At 38.0% G+C, this 19,420-nt stretch overlaps 2 protein-coding genes and 1 long non-coding RNA gene across 5 annotated transcripts in view; 1 reads left to right on the top strand and 2 right to left on the bottom strand.

Annotated features, from left to right (window-relative positions):
* LOC109099208 (phospholipid-transporting ATPase IF-like) overlaps positions 1 to 3,623 on the top strand; it is a 45,526-nt gene extending 41,903 nt beyond the window's left edge. For 2 of the 3 annotated variants that reach the window (XM_042712193.1, XM_042712196.1), the window contains one exon: positions 2,101 to 3,623. In XM_042712193.1, coding sequence (XP_042568127.1) covers positions 2,101 to 2,182 — 82 coding nt within the window. In that variant the 3' untranslated portion in view covers positions 2,183 to 3,623. The remainder of the gene's footprint in view (positions 1 to 2,100) is intronic. The other variant, XM_042712189.1, reaches the window with a different exon arrangement.
* A 7,823-nt stretch (positions 3,624 to 11,446) lies between these two features.
* On the bottom strand, positions 11,447 to 14,530 carry LOC122134928. The gene is made up of 5 exons (XR_006153223.1): positions 14,369 to 14,530; positions 14,106 to 14,191; positions 12,697 to 12,746; positions 12,274 to 12,345; positions 11,447 to 12,190 (listed from the first exon to the last, which is right to left on the bottom strand). It is a non-coding gene; the product is annotated as an uncharacterized LOC122134928 (long non-coding RNA).
* Positions 14,531 to 15,449: 919 nt separating this feature from the next.
* Positions 15,450 to 16,484, bottom strand: LOC122134927 (methylcrotonoyl-CoA carboxylase subunit alpha, mitochondrial-like). Its single transcript, XM_042712187.1, has 3 exons — positions 16,333 to 16,484; positions 16,144 to 16,255; positions 15,450 to 16,061 (listed from the first exon to the last, which is right to left on the bottom strand). The coding sequence occupies exons 1-3, from the start codon at positions 16,449 to 16,451 to the stop codon at positions 15,960 to 15,962; spliced, it is 333 nt and encodes a 110-aa protein (XP_042568121.1). The 5' UTR covers positions 16,452 to 16,484; the 3' UTR covers positions 15,450 to 15,959.
* Between the last annotated feature and the right edge of the window lie 2,936 nt (positions 16,485 to 19,420).

Genomic DNA, 19,420 nt, shown 5'->3' with positions numbered 1-19,420 from the left:
TTGAGAACCACTGCTTTAGACAGTGAAGGAGATTGTTTATTACCGTATGAAGCCAGTAAACCGCATATACCATATAAATGCAAATATACACTCTGATTTAAACTTTTTACCTTTTTAAGGTCTTAAAACGGTTGTCTTTATCTGCAAACACAACGATGGTACATTTACATTTGCCCTCTACCACTTCTTTCTATCCAAAGATAATCGCATTACTGTAGCTATCAGTGTATTCTTTATCTTATATATAGCATGGATCTATTTGTAATATGGCTGTACTTTAAGAGGTTAGTCCATTGGATGAAGACAATGCCCTCTGGTGTTCAAGAGTAGCAGATCTGGCGTTTGAGGAATACAGCTTTGGAACGGTTCAGATCCTCAAGGGCTGCTTAATTCCACTCTATTTACAGATATAATATAAATTTTATAGTGAACCTATATATACGTATTTTTCTACAAGCAATAGATTTATGTTACGAATTAGTTTGTATATTTACTTGTATACTGTAAATGATCTTTTTCACATATAGGTGCCATACCCAACATATTCTGGCTAGGAAAAGGTTAATACTTTCATAAGAATGTAGTCTGTGTGAATGTCAAGGCTTGGAAGGATGTTGTGTTTGTATTTGTTTATTGTCTTCAACCATGCACATTAACCCATCTTGTACTAATGCACACTCATCCATTTCTCCTTTGGCTGTGACTCTAACTGTTGCTTGCTGATCTTCATGCACAAAGAGTTTGTTAGTTAAAGAGAGATGTATAAGGGATGCGCAGATAAAGGAACACTCTTGTAAAGAAGTATACTGGACTTTCAGGAATATACTCTGGTAGCCCAATAATTAATAACCCGTTTACACAATTGCAAGACATTTAACATTATGGAACCTTACAGGATGGAAATCAAGAGCTAAAATTAGATAATCCTTAGTGAGGTGTCAAATTAAAGTTCATTTTAGTCGGTTTTAACCATTATTTGAAATTATATCTTTGACTTAATACAAATAATTTAGCCATTTTAAAGTGAGACAAGCCAAATAATGCCACAAAACAAAGTTTATCAAATATGTTGTTAATACTTACTGAGGTTTGCGCTGAAGTTTTTCCACAAATATGATGTCACTTCCTGGAGGATGATGTTATTAAGTCCCATTAAAGGGATTGTTCAGACAAAAATGAAAATTGTCATCAGTTATTCACCCTTGTTATTCATGTTAATCCAAACCCAAAAGATTTTTGGTCATCTTCAAAACAAATGTTAAGATTTTTTTCAAATTGGAGATATTTCTTTCCCTCCATTAAATGTCTGTTTAACCAAAACATTGTTGCTTTAAAAAGTTAATCAAACAAAAGCTAATCAGTGCTTGTGCCATCTGTGAGAACAAACCTCATTGGTTCTCGCTCTTTAAATAAGCAAGTTTAAGCTTATGTTTACCATATTTGATGTGCTTTATGTGTCTTGGTCAGTTGCTTTTTATATGAGGTCTCAAACTTTTGAAGCATTCAAATTTTGGTGAATGGAGGGACCAAATTCTTTTATTAAAACATCTTTATTTGTGTTTCGAAGTTGCAAAAGTCTTATGGGTTTGGAATGACATGAGGGTGAGTAAGTGATCACACAATTTTCATTTTTAGGTGAACTATCCCTTTAAGGTTATTTTATTAAATATAGTAAGACTTAATGGCCAATAATGATTTATTTTTATAAATTCAAACCGTTTTATCTGCAAAACAAATGTTTACAGTTAGTCTCTGACCAATACATCATGTTTCTTAATGGTTGTTGCATGGATATAGTCATAATACAAGTTAATGATTATCAGATGTTTTATAGAATATATACTTACAATTTTTAAAAATTCTAAATAGAAAAACAATATATTACTTTTATAATCAGTTTGAATTGGGGAAAAAATAGCTTGATATTAATCAAACTGATAGCACTAAAATCTGATATATTGTGCATCCCTAGTATGGAGGTCCCACACTGGTCATGAACGTCCCTCTCAGTCAGTCAGATTGTAGAGCAGCTTTGAATTGACATCTCCAAACTGTCCACACTGTCCCCCTCACTGTTCGCAATTTCCTTGATCCTTCCAGATCTTGGAGCGACTCGGACACCTTCTTCTCCAATGACAGGAGCATCCTGACGCTCTCACCCATGGAGGTCTCTCATTGTTAATGCACCAGCCCAGAAAGGATCAGCTCGTAGAGTATGGAGACGCCTGCCCTTTACCCCGTCCCCCTGCCCTTGTCCAGTCACCAGCCAGACACACTTTAAAATCTCTGTTACTCGGAGCATAATGTCACATGTGATCAGCAACCAGGGACAGGCAGCGGCTCCTGCAAAAACCAAAGGATTTATGTGTCTTGAGTTTCCGCTGCTAGCAAACCCACGGAACTGTACGCAAAGGGCCGCCGTCTTTCCTGAGGAAAATAAGGGGGTCTTTTTGAAGCCATAATTTTCCCTTTTAATTGCCTGATTTTCAAGGTATTAAATGTGAGTGGCGTGTAGCACTAGCTCACAAACCTGTAGCCTCCCACCCTAAGATGCCTACCTGTACACCCAGCCTGAGTTGTGGTTCGTACAGACTTATGATGCAAGAATGTCGCGATGGAGTTCTTGATGGAAAACTCACATATCATCCTTGAACTCGATCACTTTAACCTCCATCAGCCATGTGCCTGCATATCATTTCGTTTTCCTGTCTTGCACATGCTATGTTGTCATCTCTAACCATTGTCACCGGTTAATTTATCACTGTTGCTGTGTTCCTTGTTTTTCTGCTTGTGTTGCTAACCACTTGTCAAAGCTGTTTTGTTTGATTATTTTTTAATTTGCGTGTGTACGCGTGTGTGTATTTAATCAAGTAGGAGGGCATAGTCGGAGTAAAAGGAATGAAATTCATCCTACATGGGCCATGGGATATTGTAAGGCCAGAGCATTGAGACAACCGTTTTAAACTTGCTCAGATCAACTATATTGAAGTTTATGATATCAGACTGCATGCTACACTTGGGTCAGTCTGTCTCAATAACCCTGTAACAGAGGCCTAAGTCAACTGGACATAAATGCTCCTAATTTGAGGAGTCTAGTTTTGGGGTTTCTCTTTATTTTTGATGCAATGACCATGAAGCCCTGGATCTCACAGGTATCGGCTGAAATCTGGTGCCGTGACCCGGGTGACAGTTGGGAGTCAGATTTTTTTTTGATGAAGTATGGTTATGTTATGAATTGTGGATTACTATATTTTGGTACTTCTTCTCTCTAGTTTTTTTATTTGTGTATCACTCTTTTCATGTAAAAGTTCATACCCAAAATGACTCCTGACCGCTGATCATTACTATTTCAGATCTTGTGTTGAACGTCAGACGTGCTTTGCTGTATAATGTATTTTCTTGAATTATATAGCAATGCCAGTATGCCATTTGTTACTCAGAGACATTAGCAATAAGACTCAATCTAGACTGGAAATACCTGATCTAGCTGTGATGTCAGTCATCCATGTTTCATCTTTTTTGTGTAAACGTTCTTCTAATTGTACTCTCCTTACAGTGAATATGTTTCATTGCTGATGTTTATGAAAGTTCTATTTACAGAATAAATATCTTTAAAAAATCTAGTGTTTTATTGTAATTATTAGTGTTCCACATTTCAGTTTTTGTACAGTTGCTGCAAGGGTATCAGCAATCTGGTGCCGTGACCCGGGTGGCTGTTAGGAGTCAGATTTTATGGAGTATGGTTATATAAAATAAAATACTATTTCAGTCTTTCTACTTTCAAATTTGTGTTACTTGCCATTTCCTTGTTATTATTAACTAGAACTCAACAATTAACTTTTTAAAAGTAAATCCCATACCAACTTTTTTTTTCTTTTATTCTCAGTGTAATTGTAAACTATATTAACCAGTGGCAAACGTAAGACTCGAGATATCACTGTGTTAAGCAGTTTTTCAAGAGTTTTTTTTTTTTATTTATTTTTTTTATCTTTAATTTTAAAACTCAAATAAAATCAAACATCTACTAATTAAACTGCACTCCAGTCCACAGTCATCCAGTTTGGTTTTGTTAAAATGCAAATACTTGCAAATATGTTTAATAGGAGTGCACTCCAGTCCACAGTCATCCAGCGGATAACCCGGAAAATCAGCCAAGCATATGAGATGGTGGACATCCAGGACAATGGGGCCAACAAACCCATCTTTATCCTCCAAACAATGACATGGTGCAAAATAACCACAGGGACTGAATGTTACAGGTGACAGTAAATACTTAAACTCAATATGGAAAAGAACTGTTTACTCAGATAAAAAAGAACGAAAAAAGAAGAACTTTCATTTCAGAGTGTAACATTACAAATCAAACTGCAAAACTAGAAGAAATTTGATTTGGAAATCTCAAGTCTGAACTAATTAATAGTGCTTCCTTAAGATCTTGTAACGAGTAATGACTTTTCAATCAATTTCTGATAAATTAGCAGTTTTAAACTGACCCTGAACCATCTTATCATTATTATTCTTATATATAATAAAAATATTTGCATTATAAGTACTTACATGTATGTACTTGGACAATATGACAACAAAAGAACACTACCTTGTCATTAATTTGTGTCAAATGTATATTAGGGTTCGGTATTGCCAACTAACACTGATTTATGATTTGGGATGCACCAATCCAGATCTTGCATACTTTAGGAACAGGAATTGAGCCTCAATTATCTTTTCAATAGTGTCTGTCATGGGTGCAACAGCGCCACCCCGTGCACTGGAGACTCCAGCCAGGAATTTGGGCACAGGTAGATCCACCAGCACACTTCCAGAGATCTAGTCATGACATAAATGCTGAAGAAAGAACAAAAACCACCAGAACAGATGTGTACAGTATTGTCCAGGATGACTAGTTTGGGTTGGGACAGCACTCCATCGACAGAGCACCACCGGTAGGTCCAGCTGACCTCCAGTCTAACAAAAAAAAAAAAAAAAAATTCATGAAAATATAGTGCATGGTTCTTGAACTGAGTCAATGTGAAATCTCAAACAACCATGCTATACTTTTTGATTGAACTTTAAAGACATAAATTACCTTAATACTTCATCTAGAATGAATATGCCACTTCAGCTAAAGAAATAATAAAGTGCTGCATCTCCTCTGTGTGACATTTCTTCATGTGATTCTCTGCAGACCTTGCGGTGTGAATCTATTTAAGGATTGTTATGCTGACACCCTTCTTCACTATGATCAATGGCTGCTCATTAGTGCTCATATATAATGCAGACAAACTGTTTCTATTTCAAGAGAATGTTCTTGTAGTTTTCATATTTAGAAGAATGACTGTGTGAGCCGTCTAATAATAAGCATATGCATTAATAATATTCATGTTGAATGTTTAGTCAAGAATCAGATTAAACAAATTATTACAGGATGCTAACGACCTCAAACACTTAATCAAGATTGGTGATCCCTGACCTTAACAAAATCTTCTAATTTATTTGAATATATTGCTAAAGCACTGGATAAATCTTGAAAATGTAAAAGCAATTTAAAGGATGATTTCATGCAAACTCGATTGAGATTAGAGCTGTTGTGGAGGAGGGAAAAAATGAGCCAGTTGCCTAAATGTAAGGAGGAGTCATTCACAGTTGGACAGTTTTCAAACCATTCCTTTCAGTGAATATACAGCTTAAGCATTTAGTATTGCAAAATGAAGAAAGAAGGCCTTCAATACATAAACATATTGGTTCATTACATGAAGCTTTTCTGTATGATTTTTTTTATTTTTTTATTGCCATCTGGTGGTCCTGTGATCCATTACAGCAGCTGGTTTTACAATCATTATTAAATGGATCTTAAAGCAATAAAAGTTATCAAAGCTATAATGTCATTTATATGTTACTAAAGTACTTATAAAATAATGTGTGTGTGTTCATGAGTGCATGAACACTTCCTGTCGTCACAAATATCAATGTGCCTGCTACAAGAACCGTCTCCCGTTACTGGAGGCAAAATTAGATGTGTAGACAAATATCAATGTGCCTGCTTTATGTATACAGATATTAAATGGAAAACTTAATTTAAATTTAAATTTAAAACAGCCAACAAGTGTCCCGCGCACTACCTCGGTACAGTACTGGAATTACATCAGAGTTGGCTGTGAGTGGATGTCAAGATTGTGCAAAGCAGATGATGGTGACTTTGAAGAATCCCAAATATAAGATCATTTAAAGGGGTCATATGATGCTGCTAAAAAGAACATTATTTTGTGTATTTGGTGTAATGAAATATCTTTATGCGGTTTAAGGTTCAAAAAACAAAACACAACTTTCTGAAAAGTGAGGTGTGTTATTTTCCACATACTGTACATTATTGTTTCTCCTCTATGTCCCGCCTTCTGAAACAAAACTCATCGTTCTGAAAAGTGAGGTGTGTTCTGATTGGCCAGCTATTAACCCCTTTTATACCGCAACAATAACCCAAGAGACAACCAATAAAACCAGAGGCATTTGTTGCATCCAGTAGGGACATACTGATTATAATGACTTATACTGTTTTTACCATCCCGTCTGCATACTGATTGTGATGACTTGGAGAAAGGACTATATCAGATGGTGGAAACGACTATATGGTGAGGAAATTAATTTGTCTCTCAGGTGAAAATGGTGGCTAGACAGCCACAAAATACAACAGGAATGCATAAAATAAACTAAAATTGGCTATACGACGATAAATGTCAGGCAAAATCAACATTACACATCAGCATCAACAAAAATGACCTCAGTTTTAAACCTCACAGACATTTTACATTATTAACTGTTACGCCCCCCAAAAAACAGAGATACTTTAGTTTAAAGGTCATTTAAAATGATGCGGATGTGGAGCGAAAATATGCAGGTAAATGCAGATTTTCTAAACATGTTTTTGTTAATGTGTTTTCAAGCATCAGAAACTTTGTTTTTACAGTTTAAATGACCTTCATAACGTTACGGTTGAATCACTGATGGCAGACGGAGTATTCTGACGATGCTTTTCATACTTTCCTGGACCTTGACACTGTTATTTATTTGGCAGTCTATGGGACAGTCTCAAGCCTCCCGGTTTTCATCCAAAATATCTTAAATTGTGTTCCGAAGGTGAACGAAGCCTTTACGGGTTTGGAACGATATGGGGGTAAGTGATTAATGACAACATTTTCATTTTGGGGTGAAGTATCCCTTTAATAGTCTCTACTGGCCTGTTTATACAAGCTCTCCATAAAACAAAGAAAACAAGCCCTTGTAAATAACAATTATTTAAAGATGTTTATTATACAGACACTTCATTTTAATGGTATTTTATTATTTGTATTGCATTTAATATACTTTAGAAGGCATTTGCACTGGGTTTGTAAAAACTGTTTTTATGCATGTTTTCATTTACAGAGTATTGACCAGAAGACGTCACCAGCGTGTGGTGTTTCAAACAGTGAATCACATCTTAAAACACTAACCTAATAAATGTTTAATTTCTCCCATCACTAGTTTAAGATACCTTGCTGAAGCACAAGATAACATTAATGTTCAGCTTGAGCAGGTGAAAACTGTAACTTAATGAGAGTATGACAACCAGAAAATGATCGTTTTCTTTGGCATTGGGGCTGAATTTTTAAGGACATTTTGCTCTGTTTTGTATGGATTTTCGGAAATGGAATAAAATAAATTCCTTGCCATCATTTATAGCATAAATACCATCGAACAGAGGAAAGCTTCGGATCTTCCAGTGTTTCTCTATGATGTCCGATTTCCGGTCCCCGCGCAACTGATACTCGACTGCCATTGGCTCATCTGCATTCGAGGGGAGGGGCTTACCGATCAGTGGAATCCGCCATTTTGAGAGAAGTCAGGTGAAAAGTTAATGCAGGTTTTAAACGTGTTAAACTGGCGTTTAGACAACATTTGCATAAAAATACCATCATTACACAACAGCAAGGATTTTGCAAGTATTGATAGTCTTTAAACGTTGTTTTTTTGTTGAAGTTTAGAGATGTTTATTGGCGCTAAGTGGATAACTGATTAATTTGACACACATTGGCACACATAAGCACACTTGAATGCTTTAATTCCTGTATATTTCTCTAAAATAGTCTGTAAACGTATATGTTCATTTGTAATTACTTCCTTATGAAAACGCTATGAAGATGTATGTGTTTAATACCAGCGACTGATTGAGTGTGACTTACGTATAAGGTCACTGTATTATTTTAAGATTTAAAAGTAATAATAATAACATGTTAAATCCTTTTCGTAAGCCTAAAACACAGGTCAGGTTATTTTGGTGGGTTGGAGAAGATTAAAGTGTAAAGTGTTGGCGAGACCCCACGGATCTGGATTTTGAACATGCAAGCAAGATTTTCTCCCTACTTTCCAATTAGACAGGTTTCCATCCAGGGACTTTTTCTTTCTTTCTTTCTTTCTTTCTTTCTTTCTTTCTTTCTTTCTTCCTTTCTTGTGAAATAAAGGTTTTATGATATAGCTGATGGAAATACCATTTATCGATACAGTTTAAGACAATCTTTTTTGTTTAATTTTACAGTATAAATTCTCTGTCTACACTTCAAATGACGCAAAAACTGTTGTTTTAATGCAAATAAATTTATGCGACAATGCATGGATGCGTCACGTACACGCAAGAAACAGGCTGGAATAGGCAAATTTCACAAACTATTTTTATGCATTTTCACATTGACAACAACAGAACAGCACAAGAAGTGGTTGGAAATGACTTTTTTGGCAGCTACAGGACAGTTTTGGTGGAGGCTCTGTAATTTTTAAGGTTAAATGCTCCACACTCTTGTTGTTTTGTCTTTGTAGGATCTCTGACCAAAGAATTTGCGCCGTTCAGTATAATCACCTTCTTAGTTCAGGTAAGTCTAGATCCTCCTCATGTTTCTCAGCTCTCAGCTGAGTGTGTGATGAGTTTTGCTGTGGCTGTTAGTGATGATGACTCCATTTCCTTGAGCATGTTGTGCTTTGAGGACTTTATGGGCGACCCGTCTGATGGCGTCACAGCAGGTGTTCTGGGTCTTAGTCAGGATAGACACATGCGTGAAAACAAGGTTGTGAGGGATATAGACAGTGTCTATGGAAAAGCTAATTTCTCAGTCTGTCTGTCTGTCACACTGACCACCTGTCTCTCTTCATGTCTTCCAGAGCTTTGACCCTCCCCATCAGAGGGACACACGGGGGAGGCGCGTCTGATAGGGGGCCTCGGGGTCTACCTCTGCCCCGAGTTTGAAGTTCCTGGATCAATACAGTATCGCCAAACAAAATATCCTGATACTCACGTGTATCGATATTTTCTTACACCACTAGGAGGCAGCCAGGTTTTATTCTTTAATGAACACAGATCGTTAGTAGATAGTTCTGTCCTGACATACAGTATTCAGGCCAGGGCTGACATGTACTGGGAGTTTTAGGTAGTTGTACTGTTTTCCAATCCAGATGGTGCTGTTTTCTTGTACTAAAGCTGATGCTTTACTTGTGCTTGGCTGGCAGATCTGTGAACCTCTCAGAACCATATTGCAACAAGTGCTTTGTCATGTTAATGTGGTTCAGTTCAGTTTTATTTTGTGTTGTGCATACATGCTGATAAAACATTCACAGTTGATGATAATATTTGTATCACTTTGGCATTCGTGAAAACAAATAACTGTAGCCATTCCTGCCCCAGAGAATCAAAAATCTGCTGCTGTAGATCAAATAATCATCTTGTAATGTCACTTCAGTTCTACTTTCTGTTTATGACTCATCAAATGCAGTGAAAGACAGAACAATATCCAAGGTGTAAAAGTGTTGGCAACACTCATCTGACTTGTAATTGCTGAGTACAATAGATGTATTGTGACACATAAAAGTAATCCCAACTATGATCATATCATGTCATCTATATACTGTAAAATGTCCACAAACCACTTTCAGGAGCCCCTTCAGTCAACTGGAAGTGGACTGTCCTCTTGACCAGTGGAGCTTCTACAGGCACCTGACCTCCTTCCTGCCCACCATCTACAGACACCCTGGCGGCGTGTTTCAAAATATGAAATTGAAAAGTTGGAGGGCACTGAAAAAAGCTCCTTGGGTTGCTTAGGTCATCAAGTGAGTGTTTATCTTTTACTCCTGAATACTTGTATTACTATTTAGTTGCAGTTGTGGCCTAATGGTTAGAGAGTTGGACTATTTACCCTAAGGTCGCGGGTTTGAGTCTCAGTAACAGCAGGAACTGTAGATGGGGGAGTGAATGAACAGCACTTTCTTCCACCTTCAATACCCACAACTGATGTGTCCTTGAGCAAGGCACTGAACCCCCATCTGCTCCCCAGGCGCCTGCTCGTCAGGAAGGACACTAAGCTGTTCTTTTTCATCTTAAACCCTAACCTGAACACTTTCTTTTTCTTTTCTTTTCCTTTTTTTTGCGCCTGGAAAAACGTGGGATTTAGCAACATTCCCAGGATCAGTCTGCAAACTGGAATGAAGCAGAGATCAGGGAGCTCCTCACTATCTGAAGCTGAGAGCATTCGCCATCTTTGTGAAAGCTACGCGTCATATTACACATCAAGATCCTAATGTCACGTGTCCTTATGGGATCTTTACAGAATGTGTGTGAACGCTTGCACAGATTCCAGAAAATCACTGGCAATGTGAATGGTCCCAGGACAAATCCCAGGGCACATTATAGTGTATTTTCCAGAAACTCTGTGTGAATGCAGCTCACTTCTCCTGGCTCCACCTTGGCTCCTCCCTCTGTTGGCTCCTCCATGGACTTCTTCTCCTGGCTTCTCCTCCCACCGCTTATTTTTTTTTATTGTTTATGGTGCCAAGTGGCACCTACCGCAATGGGAACTAATGTCCGTTTCTTCTTCACTCCAGCTCATGTTTTCTGTCACCATTTGACAGGGTTAAACACAGAGTGAAAAAGCCCCTACTGAAGTCTTCGGAGAAGCTTGATTCTTCATTAAAAGTAATACCAATACCATTTTTTGAACACCCTCAGAGCTTGTGACAGATCAGTTTTTAAAAGACATTGTGTAGTTGTTCACTTTCTCTGTGAAGAATTGTTTTGCTTCCAGAGTCACTCTTCAGTATTGATGAATGATAGTGTGTACTATTAAATCTTGTGGGTACAGTATCAACAACATTGATAAAGTGTATAGAGTGTGAACAGCTGCAGCATGACACATCATTCCTAAAGTCTTTAAAATCAGTTCTAAGCCAATGTAAGTGCTGCTACTCATTTATAAATCATTTAATGGCTTTGATCTAAATACATTGCACATATGCATATTGAAGACACTTAAATAACTCAGATCATTAGGAGCAAATGTAAATTATTTTATGATTATTATTATTTATGTACTGTTAACTTTATCACACTTACGTAAAACACTTTGAATTAGGATTATGTAGGAAATATGCACTATAAATAAAGTATAATTCTACTGAATAATGAAGTTGTTGACAGTTGTCGGGGTTTACACCCATGAATTTGGATCAAAACCTGAATTTGATGCATAGATTGTGAACAGTGACTTCTTTTTGTTACATAGTGAAGAAATTCTTTTTACCTTATTGGTCAGACTAATTATGAACTCAAAGGTGGAAAATCGTTGATGATTAAATGATTAATGATTAATGTTAAAAAGTTTAGTAGTCAAACTAACACCAAGGCACCTTATTGACCACAAATACATTACTGTATTAAACAATGCTTCACAGGAGTTCTCTATTTCACAGGTATGGGACAAGCAACAACATGAGTCAGTGTTTTTTGTTAATAGAGAGATGGCAAGTCATTCCACAGTCATCCAGCCGTTGATCTTCATTTACCCATAAAATGACCATGATTATCATGGTACAAAAGAACCAGGAGACCAGAAACACCAAGATATTGGGGACTGAATTTCTGACAAGCAAAGATAAAGGTGACAAGATGTATCGTCTTAAAGATCCTAGTTTTAATTTTTAGATCCAAACTAATTTGTAGTGCTTCTTCTAGATTGTACAGGATTTCCAGTCATCTGTCTGTGAATCACTAGATTTACTCTTCCCCAGCGCCTTCCTCTTCCTCCATCTCTACCACAGCTGCGTGACGGTTAGCCTGTGAGCCCTCTGTGAAGAACACCCTCTTGATGACTGCTGCTTTGGGTGCACGGATGGTAAGCTGCCCAGAAAGAGAAGGAACCGATCCGGTGCGATATGGACTACAAAGAGCACTGAATGAGAAAGAGACTGAGCCTCACTCACCTCCATCTTCATGCCAATCATCACCATTAATGGATCTCCTTTCTGGACCGAGTCTCCAGCCTTGACTAGCACCTACAAACAAAGCAAAGGCAAGTTCTAGATGCTGCTGTTCGGGTTCCATTATATAAACTTGATGTAAAAGTGACACTTTTGACAGTTTGACACTTTTGACACTTTTCGATAGTGCCTGTCATGGGTTGGGACAGCACTCCATTGACAGTGCACCCCAGGTAGGTCACGTCCACCCACAACCCACAGATACACGAAACACCAAACACCCAACCTAAAAACCAAAAACCACAAAAAAACCCAAGAAAATTCAAAAATACAACATTATTACACTAATACAAAATGTGAAATCTCTCAAACCATCCTGCTATACTTTTGATTTGACAATGCAGATGTGCTTTTAACAGGATTTACCTCCATACTGTATGTCCCATCTGGATTGTAAGAAATAGATAATTCCACTTCTGCAAAAGAAATAATATTTATTAAAATAATAACATTGTCAGAAAGCGACGCATCATAATGGTGCTAAGTGAAATATAATTGACTCTTTTTGGAGACATTTCTTGGTGAGCTTCACTCATCTATACAGATCTTACTGTGCAGATTCTATTTCAGGCTTGTTATGCTGAAATCCTGCATTATGATCCATGGCATCTCTTCAGTGCTCGTGTATAATGCAGACGTTTCTATTTCAAGACAATGATCTGATAGTGATCTGATAGTCCTGACATGTAGAAGAATCAGGTGAGCCGTACATTAATCATCACACTGATCTTTCATGCATTCATAATAATACTCATATAAATTTACCCTCTGGAACTATTAGTCAAGAATCTGTTCAAAGCAGTTATTACTTTGACTGCAGACACTTAATCATGATTCATTTGCAAGAGCTTGACCCCTGACCTCAACAAAATGTGACACGCTTCTCTAAATATATATAACTAAAGCACTGAATAAATCTTGAATATGTAAAAGCAATTTTATAAAGTCAAAAAAGAAAAAATAATCTCAACATAATAGTGCAATATAAACCCCTTCCCTTATTAGATTGGAAAATGTAAATAATTAATATAACAATATTTAAAATTGTAGAGTCCAGCACAGATTTGATTTTGAAAAGGTTTGTCAGGTGTGGCTGTTCTTCTAAAGCAATCATTCAGAGTCAAAGCGTGTGGACAGGAGTGTATCAGTGTGTGTGAGAGTGTGTGAGTGTGTGTGTGTAAGCGAGTGCTAACGAGTGAGTTTGGGTGTGTGTATGTGAGTGAGCGAGCGAGCTATCAAACACAACACAACATATATATGTGTATACAATTTTTTTATTATTATTATGTAAGCGAGTGCTAACGAGTGAGTTTGAGTGTGTGTGTGTATGTGAGTGAGTGACCGAGCGAGCAAGTGTGTGTGTGTGTGTGTGTGTGTGTGTGTGTGTGTAAGCGAGTGCTAACGAGTGAGTTTGGGTGTGTGTATGTGAGTGAGCGAGCGAGCAAGTGTGTGTGTGTGTGTGTGTGTGTAAGCGAGTGCTAACGAGTGAGTTTGGGTGTGTGTATGTGAGTGAGCGAGCGAGCAAGTGTGTGTGTGTGTGTGTGTGTGTGTGTGTGTGTGTGTGTGTGTGTGTGTGTGTAAGCGAGTGCTAACAAGTGAGTTTGGGTGTGTGTGTGTATGTGAGTGAGTGAGCGAGCGAGCAAGTGTGTGTGTATGTGAGTGTGTGTAGTCCCGAGCTGCAGTGTCAGGTTCCTGCAGTGTGTGTGTATGTGAGTGTGTGTGTGTGTGTGTGTGTGTGTGTGTGTGTGTGTGTTCATGAGTGCATGAACACTTACTGTCGTCCCGAGCTGCAGTGTCAGGTTCCTGCAGTGCAGGACATTGAGTCGTCTCCTGTTACTGGAGGCAAACGGAGAGAACATGTCTGCAACAGGAAGCTCAGGTTAACATCTCAAACAAGCCTCACGAGCCAAAACACAGACTGTAACCATCAACACCATCCGTGAACACCCAAACAACGTATAACGGCAGACTAAACCTTGGACACGATTGAATTTTTTTCTTGTGATCTTAAGATCCACAAGCAGTAGTTGTATCTCACCACTGGTTTGGTTTCTGTGTTTCTCTGTGTGCTGTTTTTCGCGGTGCGGCAGTCCCAGAGCGTCCTGACAGAGCCTGCGAGCGGCTGGGAAGATCATAGTGCTGCGGGATGAAACTGCTGTGAACGTCTCCTGCCTCGAACTCCAGATGCCCCGAAAGACTCAGTAAGAAGTCGATGTTGGTGTTGAGACCCACGATCTGGGAAATAAACATACAATGAGTTAATATAAGAATAGTGAAGGTCAAATACTGATTCAGTTGTGCAGTGGTGCTGTTTTTAAATGCCTTGGAAGTTTATAGTTGGAAAAGTTACAGGTGTGGTCAAATTTGTTGTTGCTCGGTGAAATTTTGCTGGAAAAATCCAGTCATTTCAACAGGAATCTGTGCGATCAGTGAAAAAGTTCCTCACAAAGTGCTGCATTATTGACAATGGTCCCTTTGTCAGTGAAATTTAGCTAACACAACCATAAAAATAAGAGTGTGCTTGCTTACATTGTACTCGAAGGCAGTATCTGAGTCTTTTCAGCTTAGCGATGATATGCATTAACAAAAAAGTGTGAATCTTTCATGCGGACTGAATTTCACGAGATCACTTAGAGGTTTAACCAGACAATATTTTAATCCAAAATGAAAAGGAAATAAATAACAGAACAAAATAAATAAAGATTTGGATAAAGATTTGAGGCCCATTAAGATAATTTACATTATGACAAAACACACATACTATATATACCTCCCAAAATTTAATTATCATAATACAAAAATAAATAAACAAATGTATTATAAACATTTGACGTTTAGATGACAATAATGTGCTAAATGTAGAATTTTTTTTGTTTTGTTTTTTAGTTTATACAAAGACGATAATAGTATAATTTTCAAAAACTTGCACCTTGAGCCGGTTTTCAAAAGTTTGTTTTCAGGCCCCATAAAATGGCATTGTCACGTAAATGAACAACCAAAATACATAAAATGTTTTGTTTTTGTTCCCCTGTAAATCTGGCTCTGTGTAAATTCGTAAGTCACATGAGGTTAAACATAAAATACCTTGTCTCTATGTGTGTGCACTGTTCAGCGTATATTCTGGCTTCAAAAGAATGACCGAGAGGGGCAACTTCTCCCCCGCTGCCACCTGATGAATGAAAACACCACAGCAGATAAAACAATCTGAAGACACTGCCACCCCTTGTGGACAAATCTGCAAAAGCCACTGTATTACTTTCGGGTATATCTGAATATTTTCAATAGTTTCTGAAGGGCAGCACTATGTTTTTGCCCTGAATTATCTAGATTGCACTGTACTCTGTACCTCTGTATCTAAGCCTTATATAAAGTGTTTATGCAAAGTATAAGTTATGTGTAGGTTTATATAGGTTTTTTTGCATATGTAGATCTGTATAAGTTGTACGTTTAGATTCTTCATGTTCTGTGTGCATGCCCATGTTTTCATGTGTGAGCAGGACATTTCGTTCCTCTGTGTGTCTCCACATATGCAGGAATGACAATAAGGCTGACTCGACTAACTGACCTCAATCCTTTGAACACTAGTGTGCATATCGCCAGCGTATGAGTGGTGAAACACATCACAGACGTCACATGACAGTATCATCACCTGCTCCTACATAGTGGACTGCTTGAGCTGCTCGCACCCCGGCCTCTCCGAGCTTCCTCCAGACCTCAGGACTGATGCCCGGCTGCAGACACACACACGAATCAAGCCAGCTCAGTCTCATTAACACAGACTTCATCCTGAGACTGAAGCGGGCTCAGTTTTACCCCTGGAGCTTCCTCGATGATCTTCTGGTGTCGTCTCTGTACGCTACAGTCTCTCTCGAACAAATACACCGCATCGCCGAACTGGTCCCCAAACACCTGCACCTCGACGTGTCTGGTTCAACAACAAACACTCGAGATCACATCACAAGATATCATGTGTGAGTCCTGAGCCTGATCTACCAGCCAGACCTGGGGTTCTCCACAAACTTCTCGATCAGCATGACGTCGTCGTTGAATGACTTGCGGGCCTCTCTGCGAGCCGACTCCAGCTGCTCGTGAAACTCTGCTTCTGAGCGCGCGATCTGCATTCCCTGTCAATACAGCAACGTGATCTCAAGTAAATATGTGAAAGACTGGTCCACTCCAAAAACAATCTAACCTTACACCCCCACCCCACACTAACCCTATCAACACACCCATCTGATTGGCCCTCGCCATGGTAACCCTCGCCAGCTGCCATAATGTGTTTAGATGTGCGGAAACAAAGACAAAGATGGAGTTTACTTAGAAACTACAGAAAGAAAGTTCAGTTAAATGTTGGCTAGACAAAGCCTTGGTTAAAATACAGATACTAAAGCACTTCTAGGTAAGAAGTTCACTCATCCATAATTCAAAAAGAGTGCTTATCGTGGAAATAATAAGTGGATGTTTCTGGACACTTAAATGCAAGTTAACTGCAATTAAATTAAAATGTATTTGAGTTAATTAATATTAAATGCAAATGCCTTTGTGACCAACTTAAGTAGGACTTAAGTACATTTATATGTGTAATTTCATAACTCTTGAAATATGGTCTATTGAATCTTATGTCATGCATTAAAATGTTTTTGTAATTACACATTTGTAATGAAGTTGCAATTTAGTACATTTAAAATATGTTAACTTTAAATTCAATTTCAAATCACACACTACAATTAAAATATAATCATGTGCTTTAGTATGTTACGGCTGCGTTGACCTTGGACCTCAGAAAACACAGTGGACCAACACCAGCAGATGACATGACACCCCAAACCATCACTGACTGTGGAAACTTTACACTGGACCTCAATCAACGTGGATTGTGTGCCTCTCCTCTCTTCCTCCAGACTCTGGAACCCTGATTTCCAAAGGAAATGCAAAATTTACTTTCATCAGAGAACATAACTTTGGACCACTCAGCAGCAGTCCAGTCTTTAGCCCAGGCGAGACGCTTCTGACGCTGTCTGTTGTTCAAGAGTGGCTTGACACAAGGAATGCGACAGCTGAAACCCATGTCTTGCATACGTCTGTGCGTAGTGGTTCTTGAAGCACTTACTCCAGCTGCAGTCCACTCTTTGTGAATCTCCCCCACATTTTTGAATGGGTTTTGTTTCACAATCCTCTCCAGGGTGCGGTTATCCCTATTGCTTGCACACTTTTTTCTACCACATCTTTTCCTTCCCTTCGCCTTTCTATTAATGTGCTTGGACACAGAGCTCTGTGAACAGCCAGCCTCTTTTGCAATGACCTTTTGTGTCTTGCCCTCCTTGTGCAAGATGTCAATGGTTGTCTTTTGGACAACTGTCAAGTCAGCAGTCTTCCCCATGATTGTGTATCCTACAGAACTAGACTGAGAGACCATTTAAAGGCCTTTGCAGGTGTTTTGAGTTAATTAGCTGATTAGAGTGTGGCACCAGGTGTCTTCAATATTTCCTTTTCACAATATCCTAATTTTCTGAGATACTGAATTTGGGATTTTCCTTAGTTGTCAGTTATAATCATCAAAATTAAAAGAAATAAACATTTGAAATGTCTGTGTGTAATGAATGAATATAATATACAAGTTTCACTTTTTGAATTGAATTAGTGAAATAAACCACCTTTTTGATGATATTCTAATTATATGAAAAAATACAACAGCTTTAAATACAACAGCCAGTGATTCTTAGGAGGTTTGCCATTTAAATCATTTATTCTCATTCGTTGTAACAAACTCTCCTGATAGCACACATACATCACGGAGACATCTATTTGACATCTGCATTACATCTGCAAGACGTAATTTATAAAGTGTTTGCTCATCTGCAATACGTCAACGGGACGTTTCCTATCAGATGTCAAATAGACGTTTATAAGATGTCTTTAAGATGTTTATGATTTAGAATGTAGAGTATGTAAAACTGACATCTTAGAGACGTCTATCAGATATTTGTACACAGCAGATGCTTTCCAGATGAAGCGATCTTTAACAGACCTTTTCACAGACATATGTGTGCTATCTGGGTACTTCGTAGTCACAACAAATTTTACTTTTCTCTGTTTATGGATCTGACCGTGACACGTACACACAAACCAATGTCCCAGATAGCACACGTACACTGCTGTGTACAAACATCTGATAGACGTCTTTAAGATGTCAGTTTAACATACGCTACATTCTAAATCATAAACATCTTAAAGACATCTTATAAACGACTATTTGACATCTGATAGGAAACATCCTATAGACGTATTGCAGATGAGCAAATGTTCTAAAAAATACGTCTTGCAGATGTAATGCAGACAACAAATAGACGTCTCCGTGATGTACGAGTGCTATCAGGGGTGTGTATGTAATTTCCCACAAAATTCATTCTGACAGAAAAATACGGCTGTGTCCAAAATTCTCTGACTCTGAGTAGGTACTGACGAGTAAATGTGTGTAATAAGAATGTAATCATTCGTCATGTTGTCATGTCACATATATCAGTTGAGTTGAGTGCAATTCTTTTCTGTGAAACAAAAGTTAAATGTGTCCAGGAGAGTTTTTGAATCAATGACATAAATCATAAACCAATTATGAAAAAAGACCAGAGTTTTCATTTTAATAGATTTTTAACAAAAATTTAATTTGTACCAAGGGGGCGTTTTGCCTCACAGGTGGGGTTAAATGCCCCCGGTCTTACAAAGCAATTTGCTTTATACATTTACAGCAAAATCAGAGTACAGGCAGTTTTAGCTTCAAATTAAAAAGAATATAATCATCAATTACAAAATTATAATAGCCTATTAGAAAAATAGTAAGCTGATGCTAGCTAATTAGCTACCTGATGCTAACTTGAGGTCATTTTTAAATATAAAGTCCAAATATTTTTATTCAACCACCTAGACAGAGTACATTTGATGGATTTGATGTTCAGGACAGAGTAACTACAGTAATGAAGTCATGCATCCTGGGGGCGTGTAACCCCACAGATTTTTAAATTTTATGTCATTCTGGAAATATAATTATATTTTTCCTAAATAGCACATGCTCCCTATCTACAGGTCTTACTGA

Source organism: Cyprinus carpio, chromosome A22 (genome assembly GCF_018340385.1).
Source record: "Cyprinus carpio isolate SPL01 chromosome A22, ASM1834038v1, whole genome shotgun sequence".
NCBI classification, from domain to species: domain Eukaryota; kingdom Metazoa; phylum Chordata; class Actinopteri; order Cypriniformes; family Cyprinidae; genus Cyprinus; species Cyprinus carpio.
Note: the sequence above shows the minus strand (reverse complement) of the source record. Positions and strands in the feature narration are given on the sequence as shown.